The 22,514-nt window shown below is 35.9% G+C and overlaps 2 protein-coding genes and 1 non-coding gene across 3 annotated transcripts; 2 read left to right on the forward strand and 1 right to left on the reverse strand.

Annotated features, from left to right (window-relative positions):
• Nucleotides 1–4,334: 4,334 nt before the first annotated feature.
• On the forward strand, nucleotides 4,335–7,689 carry LOC128213866 (uncharacterized). The gene is made up of 4 exons (XM_052919935.1): nucleotides 4,335–4,751; nucleotides 5,070–5,420; nucleotides 5,754–5,917; nucleotides 6,390–7,689. The coding sequence occupies exons 1-4, from the start codon at nucleotides 4,335–4,337 to the stop codon at nucleotides 7,552–7,554; spliced, it is 2,097 nt and encodes a 698-aa protein (XP_052775895.1). The 3' UTR covers nucleotides 7,555–7,689.
• A 2,715-nt stretch (nucleotides 7,690–10,404) lies between these two features.
• Nucleotides 10,405–11,301, reverse strand: LOC128213424 (uncharacterized). The gene is made up of 2 exons (XM_052919103.1): nucleotides 10,960–11,301; nucleotides 10,405–10,726 (listed from the first exon to the last, which is right to left on the reverse strand). Exons 1-2 carry the CDS (start codon nucleotides 11,272–11,274, stop codon nucleotides 10,487–10,489), a joined length of 555 nt encoding a protein of 184 aa, XP_052775063.1. The 5' UTR covers nucleotides 11,275–11,301; the 3' UTR covers nucleotides 10,405–10,486.
• Nucleotides 11,302–20,720: 9,419 nt separating this feature from the next.
• Trnay-aua (transfer RNA tyrosine (anticodon AUA)) lies at nucleotides 20,721–20,792 on the forward strand. Its single transcript has one exon. It is a non-coding gene; the product is annotated as a tRNA-Tyr (tRNA).
• The last annotated feature ends 1,722 nt before the right edge of the window (nucleotides 20,793–22,514 follow it).

The raw sequence follows: 22,514 nt of genomic DNA on the forward strand, positions 1-22,514 counted from the left end.
ATGTTCTGGTCCTGTTTATGAAACATTTGAAGTTTTTCTTGCAAGATCTAAACCTAAATTTATATCAATAAATAGCTTTGCTAGTGACTCAATTGTAGAAGGACGTGAACTTTATGGCATTGCAGCAAATGAAGTATGGATCTTTAACAAGTAGAATCGCTCCACAAAAATAATATAATGGAAACTACAGGGACAAGCCAAGAAGCAATATATTTAACAAAGAATCTTTTTAACGGTATTATCGATGGACACACAGTATAAGAAACGATACCAGCACACACTTCGTATCAGGTGTGCGCGAGACCCGGTTCTGTTGATAAGGTAAATAAACATTATGACAACCGAAATTCACCAATTTATTTATTTTACAACTTATTCAACTGGTAGTTAATAGATACATTAAATGAATTTGTAAGATGGCAGAAAATTGCACGGGTTGATTGTTTGTGGCGGGAGACGCGGTGTACAGTTAACCTGTCGTCCCTAACAACACCAAGGGTCACCAACATTAACCCTACCTAGCGTCACCAACGAGACGCACCAGTTAGTGGAGAAGACACTATCAGCAGATAGCCTCTGAAGACAGCAGCACTGAACTGCCTAGATGCGTATTATTATCAGTTTGTCTAAAGTATTGACTTGACGTAAATCGCCACTGTGCGTTCCCGCCACAGACACGGTTCGTGCAGACTCGGCTTGCGGCTGCCCTTGAATGTGATACACAATGGCCGTTGACTTGAAGCCGTGCAGCAGGTGGAAAGGTGATGAGGTTCGCAGCAGGCAATGGCATCTTGACTAAAATATTTAGCACAAAAGAGACGACCATCCGAACGTGGAGAAAAACACAAATTTAATGAAACTGGCCGATTTATGCCTTAATTCCGTTACATAATAAGAAGCATAAGTAACAGAAGGATCATACTATTATACTATCGTAGCAAATTCGACCGATAGGTAATAATTACGACCAACAGCATAATTATAGTTTGTATACTATTAAAAGCATACTATTAAAAGCAAGGGTGGGAGGGGTTGGGGTTTGAGAAATTTTGACGGTTACCTTTTCGAATAGACGTAGAAGAAAAAAGAAGTAGCGAGGAAAAGGATGACGTCATTGTCTATTTTAAGCCTGGCTACAGGCAACTAAATTAAAACAAAATAGGTACTGGCGCATAAAGTTGTAACCAGAATTATATAAATTATATAAAGTACGCTCATATTTACCAATAGCAAGCTTGAATTGCATTTCTTTGTAATTTAAAAAAGATGTATGGTTGTTCATATTCAATACAAAAACGTAGAATCTTCGAAAGATGTACGCTATATTTTTCTTAATAATTGTATTGAGTTTTGGATTCATGAATGCAAAAGAGACGGACTATAAACGAGTTCTGTTAGGTTCAGAGCAGGAATTGGCTGCCAAAGTGGTATCGCTCGAAGCGACGGTGGCTGCACTGGAAAATAAGCTTCACGATATATGTAAGAAATGTCTTTAATGCTTTATTTTATAAAGCGTTCAACAATTTATATTGATTTAGAATACTATAATATATGCCTTTAAAATGGTATTTTAAGGAGATGTTAAAGAATGTTTGGAAACAAACTCGTTAATATGAAACAAACCTGGTATCGAACCATAAACTAATAAAAACGTTTAACATTGAATTTGAAATAACATTTTTTTGGCGTTCGTAAGTATTTTTCAGCTCAAAAAGGTTCAGTTTACACCAGATGGGGGCGAAACGTCTGTCCTGGATCAAGCGAACTGGTATATAAAGGTAAATTGCTTTAAAAATGACACATTGAACGAGTTTTTATAAATAATTTAAACTTTTATACATATTTTGCGATATTTGGAAGTGTGAAATTAGAATTCATTTTTTTTTACTTCAAGGCACTTAAAGATGACAAAAAAGAGAGTTTGACAAAAGCAATTAAGATAGTTGATTGATTTACATATTAACTCGATTTTAATCTAACAGGTTTTACCGCCGGAAAATACTATACTGAAGTCGGTAGTGGCAGCGACGAGCAATGCCTTCCCAGCGATCCAACATGGGGTCGTTATGTTGACGGAAATTACGCTGGCTATAGAGCTAGAATCTTCGGTGCAGAAATAAATCTTCCAGAGGCAACAAGATACTTTCCATACGACGTCTTTGAGCAAGACATCGTTTGCTCACATTTGCGTTGATGGGCGACCCGGGTTTCTTCAACATGGAGGAACCAGTGACAACCAAAACATTCTCTATCTCGTCGAGGCACAATGCGGATCCCTTCCATGCCCGCCATACGTACAGGTTCGCGAGCTGCCTGTGTCGTCTGCTCGAAATAAATTAAAGAACGATATGGCTTTAAAAATATCATTATACGTACTTGTTCATAATAAAATGAAAGAAGCTTGAACGTCCTGTTTTAATATTCTGGAAGAGAAATCAACTACATATGTGCGAAAATAATGTATGAAAAAGCAGTCTTGGTTTGGTCGAGGCTGATCATTGCAATCAATGATAGGTGCCACGCTATCAATGTCCACAAGCGCCAAAGCGTCGGATGTATTCAATTTCCTCGTAGCACCAGGGGCCGTTTTCGATATTGTTACATATATGTTTTAACTAATAATTATTGTGATATAAATTCGTATTCCAGAAGGCTATTGGAATTCAAGTGTTTTGATAAGTCTGAAAATCTATGATTGAATTCAATGAAACGTTTGAGTCAGACCATTTGCACAACGTTTCCGGTTTAAATTAGATGTTATGACATGTATATGTATAACAGTAGAAACATATCGGTGATAATTTGATTACCTGATAAGTATTGTGAGTGAATATTCGAAGTAATTTAGTTTATTTTCTAAAAACAGACTTTCCAATCGACTGAATACTGAAAAGATGGCGTCGAGGCAAAACTTCAACTGTCGTTTATTGTTTCGGCCTTGATCGATCCTAGTGTAAAGCTTTTTTAAAAACACCGCTAATGACTTCATATAAATCCTTATAAGGATTATATATATTTTGCATTTTCGTGACATTTAACAGTTTTTTTGGTGTGTATTTTATGCAATAATAGCACTAATACACCTGTTTTCGGTTGTTTCCATCTGCAAAGGCCCCCCAAAAAGTTAACAACCCTCTTGTTACTCACTCGGGTTGTAAACCATTTTACGGGCCTTTGCAGATGGTAACAGCCTCAAAAGGTATATTAACCGTATATTCAAACTAAACAAAAACATGATATACTCATACGTTTATTATTTTAATACCATACAACAGTTAAAGAACAACACTCATGCTTAAAAATACTTAAGTTTTCAATGTGTTCACTTTCCCAAAGTAGGTTAAGATAAGTCATCCAAGATATGGTAGTACTGATAACGTCATATAAACTTAGACCATTAAAGTGCCTAACAGTATGGGTTGCAAAGTCTCTACCTTTCTATTCAGTTTTTTTCTGATATGTTCTGCTCGTGAAAATGGGAAGAGCAAAAGGCTGTTGCTTCATTCCGATGAAGATATTGCTGCAGAAATTGTCAACCTTAAAGCTGAAATTGGGTCGCTGTAAACAGAAATCAGCCTGCTAAAGAGTAGTTCGAGGGGTAAGAAATATTTCTCTGTTGTTCAAGTTAATGTATTATGTAATAAATTGATGATGTACTCATTTAAAAGTACGAGTCAACGAGAGACCATACTTCCACCTTCTAAATACGACGGTTAATTTCATAGGATATACATAATGTATACCTTTAAAGTAAAAATATCGTTATGTAAATAATTTGCTTCTGTTCAACATTGCAGACAGTGGCAAGGGGACGGTGTACATTCACTGGGGTAGTAGCATTTGTCCACAGAGCGCGGAACTTCTTTACAAGGGTAAGAAAAGAAAAAGCTCTATATTTAGAGCAAAACGTTTAAAAACTGGTGTGAAACAAGACAAGTTTCGTTCATTTTGCGGTCACGATGCAGTCACATCTTTCACTTAAAAGTAAATCTGTGTAAAGTGACACTCTTATTCAAAATCAATACATACACATGTTTAACAAACATCCATTTTGACCGATAAACCTTTAACTTCTTACTAAATAATACCTGAATGGAAAAAAATATTACTGATAACAATGATGTAACCCAGTATTTAGAGCAGAAAACGCAAAAATATTAAATGATTGGTGAATGCTAAAATATTTACTGTGATCTATTATAGTCCCATAAGGTAGAAATACCGTGTTGTATGCACATTTCTTACCAATTGTCCTTTCCGATAACTTGGTTACTTCCCCTGATTTCTAAGGGAGGCTACTCCATTTCCTACTTCCGGGGAATACATTTTGCAAGATGGCCGACGTAGACAATGAGATCACTGGGGCGTGTATGAATAACAATGAGTTGACACCATTTAAGGTCGTCGATTTGAAAAGATACCTTGCGAACCGGAAATTGAATGTATCAGGTCTTAAATGCGAATTGATTGAGAGGATAAAAGGCGCATATAGACTTTCTATAACTGACAAACGCGTGCTGGAGGAGAGAGATCGGGAAGAAAGAGAGAGAAGAGCAACCGAACGCTTTATCCTCCCATGTGGCGAGGGTCTTCCACCGCCATCAACACTGAAGGCATGGAAGTCCACTATTGATCTGTTTCCTGCTGTAGAGGAAAAGGATATATACAACTACATTGTACTGAAAAGAGACTCGAAACGTCAATTGAAGGCGAGGACTTATTATGTGGACGGACATGTACAGAAAGTTGAGGTATGTCAAATAGTGAGTTTATAATAAGTCTGAGGCTGTTTTTTCTGCCATGTTTACTTCATCTAGTTATATAATTAGCTCAAGGGGACTATTTTGACTTGGACATAAAAATAATTTGGTGTGAAAAATGTACTCAACATTTTTATGTAGGCGGGGCTAGCCACAATTGTCCTTTCCGATAACTTGGTTACTTCCCCTGATTTCTAAGGGAGGCTACTCCATTTCCTACTTCCGGGGAATACATTTTGCAAGATGGCCGACGTAGACAATGAGATCACTGGGGCGTGTATGAATAACAATGAGTTGACACCATTTAAGGTCGTCGATTTGAAAAGATACCTTGCGAACCGGAAATTGAATGTATCAGGTCTTAAATGCGAATTGATTGAGAGGATAAAAGGCGCATATAGACTTTCTATAACTGACAAACGCGTGCTGGAGGAGAGAGATCGGGAAGAAAGAGAGAGAAGAGCAACCGAACGCTTTATCCTCCCATGTGGCGAGGGTCTTCCACCGCCATCAACACTGAAGGCATGGAAGTCCACTATTGATCTGTTTCCTGCTGTAGAGGAAAAGGATATATACAACTACATTGTACTGAAAAGAGACTCGAAACGTCAATTGAAGGCGAGGACTTATTATGTGGACGGACATGTACAGAAAGTTGAGGTATGTCAAATAGTGAGTTTATAATAAGTCTGAGGCTGTTTTTTCTGCCATGTTTACTTCATCTAGTTATATAATTAGCTCAAGGGGACTATTTTGACTTGGACATAAAAATAATTTGGTGTGAAAAATGTACTCAACATTTTTATGTAGGCGGGGCTAGCCACAATTAAGGGGGGTGTGGTGGATGCAAGCACATGTATGTGTCGAACCACACTGACTATATACTTATCTTAATTTTAAAAAAAATAATGTATTTTGTACAATTTTCATATGTTCTATGATGTTTATTTATTGTCATTTAAATTAAAATATTATTTATAATTTATTCTTCAGGTCCATCTCATAAGCGAAGAGTGCAGCCACTGTTATGTTCAAGCTTCCGTGCTGCCATCATTTCCAACTGCAGACAAAAGAAAGTCACCAGAGTACCAACCCTGGATCCTTCTGTCGAAAGTGACTGGCTGCATACACTCCGCGTTCTGCAACTGTCCAGCTGGGTAAGTTGAATTAATTTGTGATAAATCAAAGTCTCTGATCTGCATTGATGAAAGGTGTCAAACCCACACACGCTAGGCTATTTTGTCAGTATTATCAAATACTTAAACTTGGGGCATTCTTCAAACTATTTCATATCTTCTTATCAAACTTGGTACACTTGTTACAAGAGACAAAAAAGCACATGTTATAACTGTCATAATTTTGGCTTTCATGGTTAGCTGAGTTTTGCTATTTTTTTCTGAATGAAAGAACAGGCGAGCTTATGTATTGATTCAATGAACTCCCTTCACCGTGTTGGTGTTTACTTATGGCACTGTTTGTGTTTTGTATGTTCATGGCCTACCAGGAAATACTAAGTGTAAAATACTGTGTATTCACCTCCATTTTCAAACTTTAATGTTTTGGAATATACATGTAAGTATAACAAGTAAAAAGGCACACATGTAAATGAATTTTTTTATTTTCATCTAGTGAAGGTGAATGCTGCAACCATATTGGTGCCCTGCTGTATGGACTTGAAGACCTGACGCGTAAAAAAACCCTTGCTCCAACATCCAAACCCTGTGCCTGGAACAACTTCAGCATGCTGTCTGCACCACGGAAACGTAAGCTGTCGCCTAGGAAATCTGAAGATCTTATGTTCTCAAAGAAGAAACTGTACAACGTGTCAGTACGTAAAGTTTCTGTAAACAAAAACCATGAACTGAACTCTATCAATGGATGCACTGTTAACATTGACAGATTTAGGCAGAAACTGGTTGGTTCGAAGTTGAATGTAGGCTGGTTAAAAAACTTTGAAATTGAAACAACTGAAAATGAACCAGATCTCCCTGTGTTACATTCTGTGCCATTCAACTACCATGATAGTGTAAACTTGAGGGACAGTTCTAGTAAGACAGTGTTTTTGGATCATTTTGACTCTTTGAAGCAAAGCGCTGAAGAAATTCAATTAACTGAAATCTTAACAAGGGGCCAAAAAAGTGGGAAATGGCAAGAGGCCAGAAAAGAACGCCTAACAGCTTCAAACTTTGGCAGCATCTGTCGTAGGAAAGAATCAACTGAACCTGACGGACTCCTGCGGCAGATGTTGTATTCCAATTTCACAAGCAAGTACACAGAATATGGAATTAAACATGAGAAGGCTGCAAAGAGAATGTATGCGAAAGCAATGCAAACTGACCACAAAGGACTAGCAGTTAAAGACAGTGGTCTAGTTGTATGTGCCGACAGACCCTACCTTGGTGCCAGTCCAGATGGGCTTGTGTTCTGTTCACATTGTACAGAAAGTGTTGGTCTGGTTGAGATTAAGTGTCCTGCCTCTAAGAAATGGAGGATGCAAACGCCTGAGGAATGCTGTGAAGACAATGATTTTTTTTGTCAGTTAGAGAATGGCAAGGTGTTACTCAAGGAAACACACAAATATTACTACCAGGTCCAAGGGCAGATGGGAATCACCGGGAGGAAATGGTGTGATTTTGTAGTTTGGACATGTGTAGGTCTTTCTATACAGAGAATTGCATTTTGTGAATCATTTTGGCTGAAAATGTTGTGTCAACTTGACAGATTTTGCCTTGAATCATACATTCCTGAACTGTACGCACAACGTGTTAAAAGGGGAATGAGTCTGTTCAATTGATTTGTACATCGTCTAGTTATGTGTTGTTTATACATGTACATTTGAATGATCAATAATGGCAATTTATGTGAATATCTTGTTTGCTTTCAGTTATTTTCATAACTATATTCAAAATGAAACTCCAAAATGACTGTATTGTTACTATAATTTGAAACCATGAATAAAAAAGTTGTAAATCTAAATTTTGGGCAGTATTTTGAAAGTATGTGTACTTTTGTCAACATATTGTGATTATGCGATGCTGTAAATCTACTTTAATTATTTCCTTGTTTTATGTTTGACCTTTTCTACTTTTCCTTTCCATTTATCTAGTTTTCAGGGATGTATTTCTGAGCTTAATAAATGGACATATGTTTAACCTTTCAAGTGTGTTATTATTGCATTTTGTGTGCAGGATAGTGATAGCGTTTATATTGCCATTGTTTAAAGAAGTAGCTGAGTTTTACTCTAAAACAATTGAAGATGTTCAATTGAATATTGGTTTGCATGTAGCTACTGCACGGCCCATAACTCAAGACTGTCGAGTTGTTCTCCTTTTCTGACTTGCTAATTAAAAACAACAAATGAGTGTTACTTTCTTATGTTTGCAGGGTGCAAAACTTAAAGGGGCTATACACCGTGTGATGAAATATCGAAAAAAAAAAGAAACTTGTCAAAAACTGACATAAACTTGGTATCAATGTGTACAATGCATTGAAACTAACTAACTGAAGTACCACATACCGTAGTATACAATTAATTTATTTTCGCATTATTTTTTCCATATTTCTCCATTAATTTTTTTTTACTGGGTATGTATACCTAGTAGAATTCATTCTTATGCGTGATTTGCTAGTTGATGATATCATGGGATATAACCAAGTAAGGTATATTAGCTTAAGCATTCATATGGTTTCGGATAAGCCTTCGTAGCAAAGTGGATACAACACTGGACAGCTATTTTGGTGACACTAGTTCAATCCATAGCTCAATTTTCTTTTACATTTTGGTATTTCTTTACCATTATCATATCAGAAGAGTAAAACATTTTATTAAATAATTTGTCCTGAGATTTGTTACAGAAAAAAACTTTATTGGTGCCAATCTGGTGTACAGTCCCTTTAAACATTGGGACATATTTAGCATGGGGCTAGTTTTTTTAATCTAATGTATCTTAAAGTTAACATTTGTCGGGCATTTCAGTTTGATCTATGGCACTCTTGCCTATTCTTATTTCCACTTAGTTCAATTATGAAACTGATATGAAAATGGTTCATACTGAAAAATCCTTTAAGCAATTCAATACTAATGATTTGAAGTACGTGGTAGATCAATTACACATGGCAAATAAAAAAAAACTCATTTCAGAGCCAAACTTAATAAGTGATCTTTGACTTTTATTCTTAGAAATGTTACAAATAATAAAACCACAAAATACAAAGCAGATGTTTCACAAACAAAAAATTATATCAATAAATTGATCAGTTAATGCATACATGTTTCAAATCAAATCTTGAAATCCATTCACATGAGCATATTTCCTTATCCATTTTTGTCAAACCTGAATCAAATGTGTAATCTCATATGTTATCATATAACTTGCTCGAAAAAATGATTTTAAAACAAAATTGTAATTTCATTGTTCTAGTTAGAAGTATACAAGTTTTTATCCCTAAATCTAATGCTTGATATATACAAACGCTTTCATTGACACATGAGTTATTATTGAACAAGTGGTGGCCATAGATTTGTCAAATATGTGCATATTTTGAACACTTTAGAAATTCTCCTTGACTGTGTTATAGGAATATTGCCATGCAATATTCGAAAGTTCTTGATTCTCTACATTTGCCTTTCAACATGTATTCGTAAACTTGCAATATCTTTTGTAAGGAGAACCTCACGTTTAGAGAATTGTTTTCCTTTCTGTTTAAATGGTGGAATAATGAGATGAATGCCTCTTGGAGTAGTAAGGTCTGTAATAGTGAAACCCTTATCAACCATTATGGCGTCTCCTTCTTCAAGCAAGTCCAAGAGTCCACATTTTTCTGTGAGTTTCTTGTCACTGGTACAGCCCACCCAACAGTCAGAAACAAAAGTTACAACACCATTTGGGCTTATACCCACCAAAATCTTATGAGTCATGTGAGACTTGTAATCACTGTACATTAAACTTTTCAAAGAAAGAGAACTGGATGTTTCACTGTAAATTTCAGTGCAGTCGATAATAATTCTAGTGTTAGAATATTTCTCTTTAAATTGTTCAGGCATGTTATTTTTCACTACCTCACGAGATGGCCATTGAACAAGAAAGGATAATTGTACATGTAAATAGTTGATCCATCTTTCAACAATGTCACTACATTGTGAAGTGGATATGCAAAACCTAGTACCTAGATCTTCAAATAACAGACCTAGACGTAGGCGCATCAGCACCATGAAAAATTCATCCAGAACACTTAGAGTTCTTGGCCGTCCTCCATCTGAATCTTTATAGTTAAGTTTCCGCCTTGATGTCCGCACTTCAGCTTCATCCTTGATTTCATCAAACAAAGCTTCAAACACAACTCGATTAGGGATTCCGGTGTAAAAACTGACCAAATCGTCATTGTATTTTACGTCATCATATGTGAGCATAGGTAGCTGACATTGTACACCAAAGTCTCTAGTAGAATGTTCTGTTTGTGAACTGAAGTCTGCTGTTTTTCCCAGGAAACTTTCTTCAGTTTGTACTTCCATCACTGCACAGTTGTTCTCAGTCTGTGTGTCACAACATCTGAAACATATACAAATTGATCATGTACCCATTTACCACATCTTACATGTACAGTCTGGTAACCCTAACCAAATGTTTGTTTTTTTGGCCTTAAACATTTACAAACACTTAAATTTTCCTATTTTTGTTAAAGAATGAAGAAAAATGATCAGAAGTAATTAACTTATCAGATCGATTTCATAGCACAAGAAGCAATATATATATATATATTGAACAATACCTAAAGGACTGATTCTGTGGCTGTAGTACTGGTCCCATGCAGTAATCATGCAGGTGGACAGAGGTATCAATGGCATGCCCGGAAGGGGATACAAATGACAGTTGTGGCTGTATACTATCATCATTTGACAGTTCTAGGTCTAAATCGTCATTGACCGTATCACCATCATCATCATCACCTACGTCTTCATCAAGGAGCTGAAATTGCAAATGAAACTGTATAAGATAAATGTTTTAGTACAAAATCTGCCAGGCTATATGGTACACATTTTTCCAGGCTGTATTTGAAAACAATTCTTTAATCATTTCTTAAATTACAAAATTTACAAATAAGTGCTGTGACATTGTTTTTAAGCACCGTTGATATAACATAATTCATTTTGAGGTGCATGTAAGGAAGAACTTAAACTAATATAAGAAATAAAAAATACCGTTGGCTGGAAGGTTTTGGTAGCACCAGTCTCAGTTGGAAACATAGATGGAAGTGTATGCTGGAATGAAGGTCCTCTGAAGCCAACAAAATGCTCACTACACAATCGTCTGTGTTCATTCCACTGGAACGATCTCATGACCGTTTTACATCGCTGCACCCACACACGTTTTAAACGTTTGTTCTGAGGAAAACGGTGCAATGACACTTTTCTCCCATCAATAACCTTTCCTCTGTAAATTCCTTTACAAATACAACAGTACTTAGGGGTTTTCCTGCCCGTTTTCTTTATTAGTTTTGAATCTTTACTTTCCATTTTCACTTGTTGCTGTTTACTTCCTGGTTTGTGTAGTCCCCGGAAGTAAATTTCCGCTTTTTGCGCATGCCCACTTGAAGAGTATTCAGGGAAAGATAATCGAGTTATCGGAAAGGACAATTAAACTCGGTATCCTTCATAAGAACAATTGATTTCGACATTTTTAGAATATTAAAACAAAGTATTAATTATGGTAAATCTTATTTGGGAGTAAGAGTGCATCTTTAATAACCCTTTTGTGTATAAGATCGTCGGGTTTTTTTTGCCTAAAACAGTTCTCACATAGTAGTTTCAACAGTTAATGTTCGAAACTTTTCCCGAACCTTTTAACGAAAATGTGTCTTTATCAGGGTACACTGCGGGGAAGCTTTACTCGGATGCCGCGAGCGGCACGGACACCCTTTGCCTTCCTGATGACCCAGGGGTAATTTCCATGACGGTGTTGATTATCTTCGAGGATCAATATATGGGTCCGAAATTGACCATGAAGATACACACAACCTCTTCTCTAAACCGGTCAATCAACAGGATATGCCATGCGCAGTGTGCAAGACAAACAAAACGAAAACGCTCATGATTCCTGCCAGAAATGTATGCTACCAAGGGTGGACTGTCGAATATTCCGGTTACTTAATGGCTAATGGCCATATATCTAGTCACTATGGCTACGACCATATCTGCCTGGATAGTTCGCCCGAGTTCCTAGCTCATGGAGGAACTAACGATGATCAACACATTCTGTATGTGGTAGAAGCCAGGTGTGGGTCGTTACCGTGTCCCCCGTATGTCGACGGGCGTGAACTAACGTGTGTTGTATGCTCTCAGTAAGAAGACCAAACGTGCATTTGAGTCGATTTTTTCGAGTTGTTGCTCTGTCCGAATAGAATGGAATACAAATTTGAAAAAAAGAAAACAAACCAATTGCTACATCGGGATCCTTTATTTATATTTCCTCCCAAACCCATTATGGTTTTTGTTAAACATCCGTTTAACCAAATATTAAGTGAGAATATAAGTATCTTCCATGGTCGAGAGTGTAAGATAGGTTCATTCCGACCCGAGCGTAGGGTGTTTTGCGGAAACGAGGTTTACCGAGTTTCCGCAAAACACCCTGCGCGAGGGTCGGGATGAACCTATCTTATACGAGCGGCTATGGTAGATGCTTTTTCTCCCACCTCAGTTAAACAAAATTAAGTAAAAATGAATTTTTTGCTGGAACTCTTTTTTGCTTAGGGAAAATAATTGCGTATGGATATGCGATAGCACGTGGTTGTCATGGATATACGCGCAGTCATCCAGTTAATGTTAATAGTCAAATCGGTCTTTTTAAATAGTTCTAAGGAGAATAAAGCATTATTTCTTGAATGGTGCCTGGAAACTGTTTTCTGGTGACATTTGAAGCGAGAAATAATTAACTACCGTTCTAAATATTACCATAAGATAAGATTTCCTTGATGCTACTGACGACAGTCTTCAACAAGGGAGGTAATTACTATGTGGTAAAAGGAGTTCCATACGGGCATTTTATCTTCGCCCGTGGGCAAGATAAGAATATCTAGCATGGTTAAATTATTGAATATACTTATCTGAGGTGGGAGAAAGATTATTCTTTTTTGCTCTATATAATAAAGAGAAAAAAATATATACAGACATTTGACTATACAAGAATAACAGGAATGTTTATAAAATACAATATGTGCCTGATCAAGTGTACATGGTTAAAAAAGAGTTTACTTAAATAATCATACTAACATAGATTCAACATGTATACAATAATTATTAATGTATTTACATTTATCAATAGTGATACTTATATTAAATCCCTCAGATGATTGTCCAACTAGCACTTCAACGAAAGCCTAGACTAAATACCTAACTAACTTTCAAAAAATATACATTGGTACGCTCTATCTTAATTGCCATATATTCGTCACGCCTTAATCGATAATTGAGGCATTAATACCCAGACACTTGGAAGACTGAAGTTGGGTCATATGTAACTAGTTTACTAATAGTCATTTCTAAAGAAGCAAGGCGAGTTGAACTTGTCACGTACACTTCTCTTTAGTTTGTTCTTCCAGAAATTGAAATACTCCAGTTTTTACAAATATATTAAGGTTATTTATCAGCCCATATTTCTGAGAGAGACGATTCAATCTTGTATGAATATTTTTACTAATCAAAGGATAGAAAATGCATAAGTCTGTTTGTGAATATATATATATATATATATATATATATATATATATATATATATATATATATATATATATATATATATATATATATATATATATATATCCTTTATGGAGTATTTGGGCAGTAAAATACACAACTGTCCCAAGAGCTGCATATGTTTTACGCAGAATCGATGTGCTATTTCTAGGATGTTTTTCGATTATTAAAAGTGACTCCATATTTCACAACCATTTAGCACTTTCGGAAGAATCTCAGATTGACAGATTATACGTGATGTTATTGGGATCATTATTTCTTAATATATTCCATTTGAGTTCTTACCAAGATAAGCTCCTCTGTGTATATAAACGGCTTCAAGCGTAGAGTCTTTTTTGCGATAGGTTTGCGACAGACATAATACCTAAAGGTTTGTACTTTCCAGACTAATGTCCAGGCTTGAATATCCTCTCCTCTATTGGATTATTCTGTTCATTAAATACTACAGTGAAACAGTTCTGTGCCTTGTAGAGATACATTCATTTGCAGAAGTACTCCTAACGAAAGTTGAGCATTTTGTCCATTCCGGTCTTGGACAGTGACTCAAGAATCATGTCATACGCAACGGTGAAGGGACACTTGCACTCTTGAAAGCCGTAAAGACAAAGGTCACATCTGCTTTTCTACACCCTACCCTGGTTGAACCCTGCTCCGTGAAATTTATTACATTTCATTCATGTTCAATTACTTTACAGCTGAGGCTATATCTTGTCGTAGATTGAGAAAAGAATAATCACTCCAAACAACTATGATATAGCCGAAGACATAGTTATTATCATTTAATCTTCCGGCTCATCTCTTTGTTTTTTCTCGCCTGTGTGGAGTGGAGAAGTACTACTATTTCCATAGTGTCCGGTAAACGCAGCTTACTTGTAAATACATATGGCAGGATAGGAGCAACCGTGTCTTTCGAAAAATAGTTTGCTTGTGTGGTATCTATTTCACTTTCGGTATTTTTTTATGGGAGAAGGACATTTGCTTTTGCATAAATATCATCGTATAGCAGCACTCATACTGGGTGTATTCCGACGCGTGTGTGTTACGTGCTCTGTCAATCCTATAACATACTCGGTAAAATTTTCTAACCAATATGGTTTGAAGTATTGTATGAAACGTTTCAATGGAAACGGTTTATGTGCGTAGTCTGTTTCCGTCGTACATAGCTTTTGATTAGCCATGTCAACATCCGTAATACTCATTTTCACCCATAAAATGCCATTTATGTCACTCGGTTTAGCATATCTTTTTTTACTTCCTCGGCAAAGGGGCTCCGTTCAAGGAAGTCGATATTTATTAACTACAGGCTATTTAATCGCGACTGTCCACGGCAATTTGGTAAGTACAAAACTTTGCCAATGTCCCCAATCACGGTCGTATGATATTAAATTTCAATTAATGACCGGTAGCTGTAGTTAATATCCATTCTTGCCTATTTTCATCCTTACTTATGCGTCAGTGATACTATTCATGTGGTGGCCAATTGATTTCGTTTTCGAATTAAAACACTGAGATTACTTAAGATCAATTAAAAAAATGATTACTGGTTAGGATCTCTGAAAAAATACCACATCTCGTTTATCTTAGTATAATTCTCGAATACAAAAGATGGTGATACATTTCTCAAATAAGAAGTTAACATTATAATTTCAATACGTTTCGCAACAGGTGTTGGTGTTTAAAAAACAAAGGATCTTATGATCATGTTTGAGAAGACAATATAACATGGCATGGCAGACCAGTTCCATCTACCTTCCTGATTATGAAATGTGACCATGAACGTCAACTGTGCAACGTTATAAACATCCCATTATTTCAAGTGAGTCGAACTTCGACATTCGAGCCAGCAGGTTAGAATTTCAAATTCCAGAACATTTATTTTAACTCTGTCATACATACTTTTGTCCAGACAACTATTTGTAAAACAAATGCAACCTAAGCCTTTTAAAGTGCATCAACGCCTTCAATCCAGTTTTACAAATTATTTGTCTAAATAAGCCTGCCGGAACACAGGTTAAGACACGTTTTGTTACTTATACAACATGACAAAGGGCTCCCCAGCCATTAAAGGTTGGCTTGTACATTCCCTCGAACAAGTGCTACAAAGCAATGAGTTGACAACTAAACAATTAACTGACCATTAAATATCAATATAACATCATTAGGTAGATGTCATCGTAATAACAATTAATTATTATTTTATACTTGATAAATTACAGCACACGTACACGTACGTCAGTTGAACAAAGACTCTCCGTTGGTCAGGTGGTCAGAACTGGTGGCCTTGGTGGGACAAAGGCAGGAATATTTATACGGTTTAAATCGCTGTTAAAAGGTAAAATACAAATTTGATAGTATTAAGATTTTAAATTTATAAGTTTGATATTTAAGATTTATTTGGAAAGCGTGTTTTGAAAAACAAAATGACTTTCGATATTTATTATTCAGTTTATTTCCATCCATTATACTGTTCGTTGTTCCAAGTTGTACTTTTCGTTTTTGTTTGAACTGAATTTAGTCATATTAAAGAATATATAATATTAACAATAATACTGCGTTATTTTATCCTAAAATAACGGATATCTCATTAAAAAAACATGAAAAAACTGTAGACCGTTAAACAGTTTAATATATATATATATATGTGTGTGTTTTATAGATCTATTTAGTTAGTTAGTTAGTTAGTTAGTTAGTTAGTTAGTTAGTTAGTTAGTTAGTTAGTTAGTTAGTTAGTTAGTTAGTTAGTTAGTTAGTTAGTTAGTTAGTTAGTTAGTTAGTTAGTTAGTTAGTTAGTTAGTTAGTTAGTTAGTTAGTTAGTTAGTTAGTTAGTTAGTTAGTTAGTTAGTTAGTTAGTTAGTTAGTTAGTTAGTTAGTTAGTTAGTTAGTTAGTTAGTTAGTTAGTTAGTTAGTTAGTTAGTTAGTTAGTTAGTTAGTTAATAAGAAATCAAATAAATTTATAAAAATGAAAGATACATGTTACGGTTGTATACGGAGATGAAGTTGTTTTATCGTAGTACGGGAAACGGTTCAGCTAAAAGATTACATAGAATACTTTTTTACTCCTTGTTTCTTGCGAGAAAAGTTTCTATTTTTCACTATCAAACGTTCCATTGTATGGATACGGACATAGTACAAAGAAAAACAAGTGTTAATTTAAAAGGAATGGAAACAAAGACCAACGTCACTTATCGAGAAGATCGATTAGCTTGCCAAAAACTGGGAGATATAAACTGCATGCAAGCAAATCGAAGTGATACATAAAATCAGAACAACCGATCAATTTAATTCGCACTTAATGATAGATAGGCTATTTATATTTCTTGGAAACACCCAAACTTACTTATTTGTACTGAAAACGTATGGAAAAAACGCGAAGACTTATTTTTATGATTTTAAACCCATAATAGATAATCTGTTTGCAGTACTTGAGCGATTTTTTTTTGTATCCCAGTTGAAAACGAAGTTGACAAAAAAAAAACTCTTTCTCCGCTTGGTCAATTTAGTTGTTGTAACAGACGTCAAACAAAAAAGGCCATGCACTGAATGATTCATTAGTTTATTGTTTTATTACAGTATGACAAACTACTCGCTATTCATCTTGGTGTTCGTGCTATCAACCGGTCTGATACAGGCACAGTACCCGGTGTATATGGTTCCCGCCTACCCGGACTTTCCCGTAATGTTCCGACCAAGGAGAACTACGCCTGTACAAATGCCGCCGTTCTCGGATTATTTCGGTGGCCGCGGGGGTACCCAAGATTTGCCGGTCTGGGGCGGAGCCGGCATCGGCGAAAGACACGCAAATGGACTGGACAGATTCGGCCGTGGAGCGTATCCATTAAACATCAACTGAAGGAATAGTTCAAGGGACTGTACATGTGTGTATAACAATCACTCATAATGGAACTTATGTTTAATCGTTTTAATGTTGTTGTTTTTTCCGAAATGTAACATGTTTTATGCGTTTATCATAAATTCGAGATAATAAACTAATGTAATTTCCTCATCCTTGTGTTTTCCGTTACCCTGAACTCTTTATCATTACAATAACTGGACGATCATGTTGTTGTGATGGTCGAATTAGTTATGTTGTCGGAATTTTTAAAGTAGGATGGATTTTGTAAGGGGGAGAATTGTCATGTAATTTCATCTGTAACACAAAGCTGATAAAAAGGAATCTTAGAAATAGAAAGAACGCACCTACCGTGCGGGAATCCCATATTAATTACGTTTTATTGTTAAAATATTTTAAGTTAAACAGACGTGTTTAGTATTATATTTATTGATAATATAACTTTTAATTACAATGTAGTTATTGCACCTGTATATAAATTAGTCACATTTAGTCGGATTGATGGCTGTTAGTAGAATATCAAATGTCACCGTGTCATCTTATGTCAAGGTGCATAATTAGTCATCATTAATTAGAAAATTGATGTACAAGACATGCATTGATCATTATGATAATTGCTGGGTAAGAATACAGTCATCCTCTGTCTAAGGGAGACATGCAAGTTAGAAGTATATCAAATACTCAATGATAACATAATAAATTAAAAACTATTTTGCATTAAACACAAGTATGTACACACTCAATGACATTTTGAAAGTGTAGCCAAATAATCGAAATGATAGTCAGATACGTACGAATACGCGCATAAACTATGCCGTGTATGCGCTCCGTATTATTTTCACTAAAAGGGATATTTTTATACAATCGTGGAAGACCTTATACGAAGGTGTATGGTAGAAATGGCTATCATCTTTGATAACTGTGAATGTGGAAGGATATAAGCTCTGAGGAATCTGAGTAAAACGAGAGCACCATCCAGATCCATTCAGTTAAGTGCGTACCGTATACAATAATGTGATATATAAAATGATGCTTGTAATAAGGATGTTGAGACACATTCAATTACATTATGTACTACCACACCGATTACTTTAAAGGAGATTTCTTCACAAACAGAATCCTGTTGTTTAACACTTTGGTACCAACGTATTGCAATAGTGTTCTTGATATATATGGAACCACTGTGTGAGAACACGAGTTTTATATGACACCAGAGAGCACACATGTGTTAAGTTCTGAACTATTCATTTTTAACGTGACGCTTCCATTCCAGTTGTGTTGGCAGTGTTGGATGAATCAAACTTCACATGATTAACTGCAAACTCAACGCAGTGTTACTTCCCTTACCGTACAGTAATCACTGTCACCATGCAAACCACGTGACTATACTCACTTTAAAAAGAGAGTTGAAAAATAGTTTATACCCAGCTATACTCTTTCTGCTTGTCAATTCAAATGTACACATAATACGACATATATCAGAGACAGGACCTTACATTTGAGTTTCAACATGCGATACATATAATAAATATCAGAGCTTAGTTAATGTTAAAGATGCACTCTTACTCCAAAATAAGATTTACCACAATTTATACATTTTTTTTAATATACCAAAAAGGATGAATAAATGCCGAAAACAATGCTTCTCATCCTCTTACGAAGGATATCATGTTTAATTTGAAAGAAAGATGCAGTAAAAACGGTATTCCTACCTTATGAGACGAAAGTAGATCACAAAAAAAACATTTATTTAAAATGGTGAAGAAATAATGAAGGTATATTTGTTTAAAGTCTTCATTCGAAGCGAAATGTTGACCTCCGACGTAGCATTTACGACGCAATTTATCACCTGGTATACACACACTGCTGTCGAACCATGTTGCAACATAATTTGCTAGTGGCCCGGCAATATCTTAAAAAGTTCAATTTCCATCAAAATTACCATGTGTACTTTCTCCCTGAGCCGTCATAAAAAAAATGCGTTTTTTACTTAGTGTTATCTTTATTCAATATGAGTTTTTTGAGAGTCTTTTCTAATGTCAAGGTGGGTAACGTAGTTTGACTGTGCAATGAACATGTTGCCATAAAGTATCCCTGTTGGTTGTGCCTTTGGACGTGTTTCATTTGTTAAAACATAAACTTTCATTCCCCAACTCCGCCAGTATTTATATACGATATGAATAGACGTTGTAGATTAAGGGCAGTAACTGGTATAGAGAAATGTCATAAACAAACAACTGATCATATCCATTGACAACATAACAATTCTTCCATAATTGCTTTCTTTCAGGTCGACGAGTAGTTGGTCGATTTCAGCCAAATACAGAAAGAAATAAGGCCTCCTCATTGTCTGACAGAACACCTCATTGTCTGACATAACGCCTCATTGTCTGACAGAACGCCTCATTGTCTGACAGAACGCCTCATTGTCTGACAGAACGCCTCATTGTCTGACAGAACGCCTCATTGTCTGACAGAACGCACAACGTCTACCGGGTCGGATCTCAGTCCGCGCATTTTTACTACACATTCCAGAACCCCAAAATGAATTTCTTAAGATTCTCTAAACTTTCCAGTATATCCCAGTTTACATTGTTTAAAGAAGGGTGTATATAATATTATACCACCTAAGGAAATTAGCCTAAGGAAATTTCATAGTTCATGACATTTCTCGGCCAATTCAAGAAGTTGGTAGTGTCATTTCTAGACCAAAACATTGCACTTAAACGTCTTGTTAACCTTCTAGTTTTAGGTATCTGTCACCTTTCTACATTTAATAGTCACTACACGTATTTTTTAGGTTAATCATTATACAATATTCAGTCTATCTAGTGCTCTAGTGCTCTTCGGTAGATAAAGTGACGTTCATGTTCGCATGAATGCCCCCGACGAATCACCGGCGAAGTGATTTTGGCGACTTACTTATTATCCAAAGACTAGTTACGCACGCGTTTCCTTTCAGACCAATAACAAACGATTCGTTAAAAAGAAGTTACCAAAAAATCCTATTTCGTCACTAAAACAGTTGAACTGTCTTAGAATTTAATAAAGTAACGCATGATATCAAAATTCAATAAACGTATTAATTACTTTAATCTCATTTTTTCGCCTTTATCGTTCTTTTGTGCTCGCAAGGTCACGAATTTCGACTGTGTCAGATATAGAACAAAACAATAACTTGTAAATCTTAGCGAAGGGCACTGGAAGAGCCTATGGAAGCATCATAGCTGTGTAGTGCATATAATTAATTATGGTAGTAGTGTATGGGGTGCCGAAAAGTCCATTCCATTGTAAACGTGCAGCATCAGGGCGTATTTCCTTGGGGTACATATATTAAAACCAGTGGTCGCCATGATCTACTGCCCGGTTAGCTCAATCGGTAGAGCGTTGGACTATAAATCGGACAACCCGGGTTCGATTCCCGGGCGGACCATGTCACTTCTGTTGTGATTGGTTATGAAATCCTTTCTACGACCATTCGCACTGTACCACTGCATCTGGCATGTACAGAAGTTGTCAGTTCCTTGCAGAGGTGAAGGCACCTAGTACTGGTTCTGCCCAGGATAGGTGTGCGGTGGTTGAACTGTCACTCTGGGACCCTTCAATGTGCTCACGCCGGGACCCGGAGTATAAACTACTAACACCACCACCATGATCTACTGCCGGAGATGGACTTATACCATTAAACTCTTAAAGAGAATGATATCGTTTCATTACACCCGGCTTACAAAATAAGTTTTTGAAATAGAATGAAGTATTTGGGAAATAGTTGGTGTAGTGACATAAATATGTTAGTCAAGTTTGTAAGCAAATTCATCGAGAAAACCGTTATCCCATCAGATGCCGTAAGAAGGCAAGTCTGTACCCATGAACAAGAATGGACTCGATTGCCTAAAATGAAAATATAAAGTACATGAAAGATTTAATTTAAAAGAGAAAACTATTTTATCTTAAAATTAAGAAGAAATGAACGGTCATTCCTTGCACAAACTTGTCGTACTATTCCCCCCTTGCGTATAAAGACAGGTTAATACGAAAAACATATCTGAACCAAACCGGGTCGTATCCCCGTGTATGCGTTTGAAAATACATAAGTACACGTGTACATTGGCGAGCGTCCGGAAAAAAAGAATGTGTGTTAATGTGATAGAAGAAAACTCCAGAATGAAATCCATTTCGTACTCAATTGTCTTTTTATTATGGTCTAAGAAGATGTTTCTTTTTTGACTACCTAAATAAGTGAATTTATTCCGCACGATTCTGATGAACACAGGCATTTAATGCACCATTACCCAAGAAAAATAGCTAACTTCTTTGTAGCCGCATATCTTAGTCGACGAAATTACCTCTACATTACAAATGTTTAATCATATAACGCGTTGTATTTCTGTTTTTTGTTTGTCCATATTATAAATAAATCATCCCTCTTTATATATGCTTGTTATATTCGCATTGTTTTTATTTCATAATGAATTCCTTTGATATATTCGATATAATTGAATTCAGTATGTGATAATTGTTTGGATTCTCGAGTTAAGATTCAATTATATATAAATCATATTCAATGTTTCGATCTTTAATGGTATCGCGGTATCAAAATCACTAAATCGCGAAATGTTCACATAAATAATTTTAATACATTAATTCCAATTTTTTCAGCACCATCAAACAGTCAATCAGTCAACATAACAGAACGTTATGGAACACAACGTAACGCTATTGTACGTATAGGAACGGTAATCTGACATAACCAAAACACAATAATCAAGACACATACATCGTATACACAATAACAATCAAAGTTATGCACTTAACATAGCAAATAGAGGTTAACAAGGTATTTTCATGACATTAAAAAATGCTCTGAAGTTGTCTTGTCATCAAAGATGGCTTTAACAAACATTTCATTTTTAATGTAAATAAACTTCATTTACAAAAAGCTAAAATGTAACAAAAATATAACTTACTAAACAATGGTACGTTTTCAGATTTATTTAACAAAGACTAAACATTCATGCATGTCTTTTCACTCGCACCTCACTTACTGACCAACTATACTTTCGCCCGGAGCCCTCGCAGCTGCCAACCAATAAAACACCAAAATATGATTTTCCGGTTAGCAGTTAGTGCACTCGCTTCTCACCTGAGCGACCCC

Source organism: Mya arenaria, chromosome 13 (assembly GCF_026914265.1).
Source record: "Mya arenaria isolate MELC-2E11 chromosome 13, ASM2691426v1".
NCBI classification, from domain to species: domain Eukaryota; kingdom Metazoa; phylum Mollusca; class Bivalvia; order Myida; family Myidae; genus Mya; species Mya arenaria.

Excerpts from the sequence above, each read along its gene's own strand:
- LOC128213424 (XM_052919103.1), bottom strand. The coding sequence starts at position 11,274 with ATGGAAAGTAAAGATTCAAAACTAATAAAGAAAACGGGCAGGAAAACC. Across the intron at positions 10,727-10,959 it reads CCAAAACCTTCCAGCCAACG|CTCCTTGATGAAGACGTAGG; the intron begins GTATTTTTTATT and ends TTGCAATTTCAG.
- LOC128213866 (XM_052919935.1), top strand. The coding sequence starts at position 4,335 with ATGGCCGACGTAGACAATGAGATCACTGGGGCGTGTATGAATAACAAT. Across the intron at positions 4,752-5,069 it reads GACATGTACAGAAAGTTGAG|GTCGTCGATTTGAAAAGATA; the intron begins GTATGTCAAATA and ends ACACCATTTAAG. Across the intron at positions 5,421-5,753 it reads GACATGTACAGAAAGTTGAG|GTCCATCTCATAAGCGAAGA; the intron begins GTATGTCAAATA and ends TTTATTCTTCAG.